The following is a 6000-nucleotide window of genomic DNA, read 5'->3' as shown; positions in this document are numbered from 1 at the left end:
GCCGTCGGAGGAGGAGGAGCAGGGCACTGCGGCTGGCCCCGGATCGGGAGCCAGAGCGGCAGCAGCTTCGGCAGCAGCGCGGCCCGGGCCAATGCAGCGGGACGCACAGCCGCGAGCCCCAGCCCCAGCGCCACGGCTCCCTGCGCCCCGATCGGAGCCGCTAACAGCGCTGGCGGCGGCGGCGGCGGTGGCGGCGGGGGCAGTGGCGGCGGCGGAGGCTCCTCTGCAGCTCAGGCGCCCCCTGGCCTCTCGGGAACTACAAGTCCCAGGGGGCCTGGCGGCGGGCGGAGACAGGAAGAGGCAGGCTCGGCACCTCGAGGCCGGAAGTGGCCTTGGAGGCGGAAGTGGCGCGGCCGCGGAGGGGCCTGGAGTGTGGCGGGACCGGGAGCGGCGGGAGCTGCGGCTGCGGGCGGCGGCGGCGGCGGCGCGCTGGAGGCGGCCATGGCCAAGCAGTACGACTCAGTGGAATGCCCGTTTTGCGATGAGGTCACCAAATACGAAAAACTTGCCAAGATCGGCCAAGGCACATTCGGGTAAGAGTAGGCCGCATGGGGCCGGGAGCCCAGGACCTGCACTTTTCAGAGCAGAAGTCGGGACGCCCGGGGCCTGGGCCAAGATGGTCCTGAAGCTTCTCTTTCCCTGGTTATGGCCTGGTGCCGCTAGGCAGAGCCGCAGACGGTCCCGGCCTAACCGAGCGGACCAGCGGGGAGGAGCCTGAGGCCCGGGATGGGGGTGGGGTAGGGTTGCCGAGAGGCGCCCAGAATGTGAGCGGAATCTCTCAGAGACACTCCTGGGGGAGGATCAGGGGCCGCGGGGAGAGCGCGGAGCCTGGGAGGGAGGCCGAAAACCACGAGGTGCCGAGTAGCGGCGTACCGGAGTCTCAGGCGGCGCCCAGCCGAGTATCTGGCCTCCTGCTGCCCCTGTTCGCGTGGGGGAGGGGCGGGTCCTGCGGAAATGCCTCACGGGTTCTCTCGGGTCTTTCTCTGTGCCTGCAGGGAAGTGTTTAAAGCCAAGCACCGTCAGACGGGCCAGAAGGTGGCTCTGAAGAAAGTGTTGATGGAGAATGAGAAGGAGGGGGTGAGTATGGTTTACTAGGCATTCCTTCCTAACTGTGTTTCCACATTCCTGCGTCAAAGACTTTGGTGCTGAGATTTTGTTAATACCTAGTGTTCTGCGATTTTCCATGTAACAAGGAATTTGGCTTACCACTTTCAGTTTTGAGTGGCAAAGTTTGGCGGAGGCCACGTGAGGGAGCGTATACTTTGCATGCAGTGCAGGTTGACTCTAGAAGGCAAGCCTTTAATTCAAACGTCTTTAGCGCCGGGTGTGGTGGCACACGCCTTTAATCCCAGCACCTGGGAGGCAGAGGCAGGCAGATCTCTGTGAGTTCAAGGCCAGCCTGGTCTATAGAGTGAGTGCCAGGATAGGCTCCAAAGCTACACAGAGAAACCCTGTCTTGAAAACCAAAAAAAAAAAAAAGAAAGAAAATCCTTAGCTTAGCGTTTGATTTTTGTTCTGTGTGAAGAGACAGTGTGTGCACAGGTCTTTGAAAGGGTGACTAAGTTCAAGGTGCTGTTTTGCTGCCCCTCTCCAAAATCTGGGTAGTTTGTTTTCATGCGTGTCTGTGTACAAAAGCTTGCCTGCTGCTTGAGGAGGCCAGAAAGCTGTGTTGAATCCTTTGGGACTAGAGCTAAAAAAGGTTGCGAACCACCATGTGGGTGCTGAGAATTGAATCTGTGTCCTCCAGCTAGTGTTTTTTGTTTTTGAAATAGGGTCTTTGCATGAGTTTTGTTTGTTTGATGTAGGATATATCTGCTTAGCTCTGGCTGCCCTTGAATTCACTATGTGGAGCAAGCTGACCTCAAACTCACAGAGATCCAGCTGCCTCTACTGGGATTATAAAATGCTGGAATTAAAGGCGAGGGCCATTGGCCATCTCAGTTTCAGGAAATTTCTTATCTTAACCCACAAGTGTTAGTAACAGACTTAAAATCTGTGTTTGGATTGTCTAAAATGAATTCCTAGCCCAGCATATAGGCTTCTTATTACAATCCCTGGACTCAGGCTAAAGGACTAGAATTATTCACAAAACAAGTTCAAGGCCAACCTGATCTAGATGGTAAAATGAGACGTTTGTATTACTATAAATCTTTATATTGTGTACTTGTAATAGTATGCAAATCTTTTCTCTCCCCACCTCCCGAGGCAGGATCTCAACTATGTAATCCTGCTGTGTGTACTCCTGGGTAATGGGATTGGATTGCAGACAGGAACTATTACACAGAAACCATACTGTTGCTTGCCTTTCAGCCTCAGCCTCACCCTCAGCCAGTTCCTTGGTCCTTTGCACACTCGTTTTAACCACTTTTTCTCCTCCTTAGTTCCCTATTACAGCCTTGCGGGAAATCAAGATTCTACAGCTCCTGAAACACGAGAATGTGGTCAACCTAATTGAGATTTGTCGAACCAAAGGTGTGTTTGGATCTTGTGAGCAAATGAGGTTTACCAAGTAAGGCTGTTTGCACCCCTGAGGTGGATGTGCTTAAACTGCCTCTTCCCCGCTCAGATTAACCACACTGCTTCCTCTGGTCTTTTTTTTTTTTTTTCCCTTCATTGGAGTTGGTGCTTTTCGTGGGTATCTGTGGGAGGGTTGGAAGTTGGCTATGAAAAAATTAGGTGGGTATAGGTCTTTGACCTCTCCCCCCCCATTCTGTATCAGCTTCCCCCTATAACCGTTGCAAGGGCAGTATCTATCTGGTGTTTGACTTCTGTGAGCATGACCTTGCTGGGCTGCTGAGCAACGTCTTAGTAAAGTTCACGCTGTCTGAGATCAAGAGGGTGATGCAGATGCTGCTGAACGGCCTCTACTACATCCACAGGAACAAGGTGAGGGCTGGGAAGGAACTGGGGTTGCCACTGTCCTTTACTGCTGTGTGGATGGGTAAACCTGACTGAGCTCTCCTGTGTCTCCCTGCAGATCCTGCACAGGGACATGAAGGCGGCCAACGTGCTCATCACCCGGGATGGGGTCTTGAAGCTGGCAGATTTTGGGCTGGCCCGTGCCTTCAGCCTAGCCAAGAACAGCCAGCCCAACCGCTATACCAACCGAGTGGTGACATTGTGGTACCGGCCCCCAGAGCTGTTGCTCGGTGAGGACTCTTGAGCCATCATCCCTGAGACATCGAGTCTCAGGAGACCCTTGGGTTTAAAGAGCCCTCCTGGTACACTTTTCTTCTCAGGAGAGCGGGACTACGGCCCACCCATTGACCTGTGGGGTGCTGGGTGCATCATGGCAGAGATGTGGACTCGCAGCCCTATCATGCAGGGCAACACGGAGCAGCACCAGCTTGCCCTCATCAGCCAGCTCTGTGGCTCCATCACCCCAGAGGTATGTAGCCAAGCTAGTGGTCCTGGGGTTCAGAAATCCAAATCCCTCTGGACAGTGGTGTGGCGAGGAGGTTGCTTGATGGAGGGCCTGGGCCTGCTGTTCAGAGCCTTATGGGTGTTTATCTCACTCCTGAACCTGTTGGTTTTCTGAGCTTGTTGTGTTAGCTTTCTGTTGCTGTGACGGTAACAGGGAACGAAAGTGGAAAGATTTGCTTTTATTCCGAAGCTTTAGCCAATGGTTGCGTAGCCTTTGCTTTGGTGCTGAGATGCTGCTAGATGTCATGGCAGAGAGTGACAGGAGAGCAGAGGTGTGGCCATGGCAGTGAGGAAGCAGAAGAGTAGTGATCAGTGTGGTGGCACACGGGCTTAGCGCCAAGCGATACGCAGCATGCCTCATGAGGTGCTGTTTCCCTTTTGGCTTCCACCTCCCTAAAGTTTCCACCAGCTTGGGACCAGGCCTTCCAAAGATGAGCTTTTGGGGACAAGCTTTTCTGTTGAACAGGAATGTCCCTGAGCAGGGGCTGGCACCTTTATGCCAGATGACTTGTGTAAAGTGCCCAGACACTAGGAGCATAGCACATCTGGCTTGACTACTGCTGGATGGTGTCTGATTCTTTGGAGCGTGGGCGGGGTGTCAGGGAGCATGTGGGAAATGTTTTAGCAAATCTAAACCCTTCCAATTCCATTCTCCTCAACATCTCTCTCAGGTGTGGCCAAACGTAGACAAGTATGAGCTGTTTGAAAAGCTAGAACTGGTCAAAGGCCAAAAGCGGAAGGTGAAGGACCGGCTGAAGGCCTATGTACGTGACCCCTATGCTCTGGACCTCATTGACAAGCTGCTGGTGCTGGACCCTGCACAACGAATTGACAGTGACGACGCCCTCAACCATGACTTCTTCTGGTCAGACCCCATGCCCTCAGACCTAAAGGGCATGCTGTCTACCCACTTGACGTCTATGTTTGAGTATCTAGCACCACCACGACGAAAGGGTAGCCAGATCACCCAGCAGTCTACCAACCAGAGCCGAAATCCAGCCACTACCAACCAGACAGAATTTGAGCGTGTCTTCTGAGGCAGGCACTAGGGCTCTTCTTAGGTTGGTGGTAGATTGCTTCCTCTGCTATGTGACTTACATGGGACATGTGACATGATGGGACGTTTGAGATTTTTCTCCTCCGGTACATATTTACTCCCCACCCTGGGTACTGGGAACAGCTGCCTGAGTGGACCTGGAGTGGAGTATTGGCTGTGAGACCCGGAGGGTGCCAGGGCCAGCCTGCCTGCCTGCCCCTCTCTGGAGGGTCTCAGCTTGGACAGGAAGTGAGGTGGTAAAGGCCTCACCCACTGTGACTTTCTAAGAACTCCTGGCACGATGGGAGGAGGGCACAGGCCCCTCACCATTCCCAGCCCTGCCTGGGGATGAGAAATTTGAGGGACAGAGGCACCTCAGAAATGGGCTACTTTTGGCAGACCTCGAGCATGGGGCTGATAAGAACTCTTGTTTTCTTCAAAAGGAGAATTTTATCGTGTTTGTTCAGTTCAGAGACATTCCTGAATGCAGTTTGATTGGTTAAAATTAAAAGTTAAATTTTTTTTCAGTACATGGCTGTATTTTTTTCATTTAGACTCTCAGCTCTTGTCCTACAGTTGGAAGTTAGAATTTGGTCTGCCAGGACACCATTAATCTTGTTTTTTGGGAAGGTGGGGGTGCGTTTCAAGACAGGGTTTCTCTGTGGCTCTGGAGGCTGTCCTGGAACTAGCTCTAGCTCTTGTAGACCAGGCTGGTCTTGAACTTGCAGAGATCCACCTGCCTCTGCCTCCCTAGGGAGGTGCTGGGAATAAAGGCGTGAGCCACCAACGCCAGGCTCAGTCTTGATTCTTTACCTCCTAACACTCTAGGTGATTGTCTTGTTCTGCCCTCCTGGGTACCTTCTACTGTACATCTCACACCCCCGGAAGGCAAATCCATAGTGCCCCACTGTCCAGTGCTTGGTGTTGGCAAATGTCCTGTGAGCGCAGTGTGGGTAAGCTGCTGGGCTGAGGCTGCTTTGGCTCATAAATCCTCAGAATTGACTCATCAGCAGGACAGTCACTGGAGCAACAGGAGTGATAGCTGTAGCTGGTAGCTACAGGACTTGTTTCATGACTGGTAACACAGCAGGGACCTACCTCTATCTCCCTGGGACTCATGCTCCAGTAGATTCAGACTACTCTGATGGAGTAGGTTCTATTAAAACACGTGAGGGCTGGGGAGATGGCTCTGTCAGTAAAGTGATTGCTGTACAAGTGTGGGGACCTGAATCTGACCCTCAGCACCCACATAAAACAGTAACTCAAGCACTAAGGTGCTTGCTGGTTAGTCAGGCTGAATTGGGAAATTTCCAGGTTCAGTGAGAGACTCTCAAAAAAAAAAAAAAAAAAAAAACTTGAAACACACTTGTCAACCTCTGGTTTCCACACATTAGCACACACATACAAACATTGTACACATACCCACAAGCATATGCATCTACTACACACACATGTCCCCAAAATGTAGAATGAGGAAAGGAAGTACAGAGCAGGTGAGGATATCAGGGTTGGTGTTGAAGCAAAAGCTCAGACTGATGAGC

General features: G+C 52.5%; 1 protein-coding gene across 1 annotated transcript; it reads left to right on the top strand.

Annotated features, from left to right (window-relative positions):
- The first annotated feature begins 340 nt into the window (after positions 1-340).
- Cdk9 (cyclin dependent kinase 9) lies at positions 341-4989 on the top strand. Its single transcript, XM_027423792.2, has 7 exons — positions 341-533; positions 996-1077; positions 2382-2472; positions 2720-2886; positions 2978-3149; positions 3240-3388; positions 4095-4989. Exons 1-7 carry the CDS (start codon positions 442-444, stop codon positions 4458-4460), a joined length of 1119 nt encoding a protein of 372 aa, XP_027279593.1. The 5' UTR covers positions 341-441; the 3' UTR covers positions 4461-4989.
- Positions 4990-6000: the final 1011 nt, after the last annotated feature.

This window comes from Cricetulus griseus, chromosome 6, assembly GCF_003668045.3.
Source record: "Cricetulus griseus strain 17A/GY chromosome 6, alternate assembly CriGri-PICRH-1.0, whole genome shotgun sequence".
NCBI classification, from domain to species: Eukaryota; Metazoa; Chordata; class Mammalia; order Rodentia; family Cricetidae; genus Cricetulus; species Cricetulus griseus.
The sequence above is the reverse complement of the archived record's forward strand: the minus strand, read 5'-3'. Positions and strand labels throughout refer to the sequence as shown.

Excerpts from the sequence above, each read along its gene's own strand:
- Cdk9 (XM_027423792.2), top strand. The coding sequence starts at position 442 with ATGGCCAAGCAGTACGACTCAGTGGAATGCCCGTTTTGCGATGAGGTC. Across the intron at positions 1,078-2,381 it reads TGGAGAATGAGAAGGAGGGG|TTCCCTATTACAGCCTTGCG; the intron begins GTGAGTATGGTT and ends TCTCCTCCTTAG. Across the intron at positions 3,389-4,094 it reads GTGGCTCCATCACCCCAGAG|GTGTGGCCAAACGTAGACAA; the intron begins GTATGTAGCCAA and ends CATCTCTCTCAG.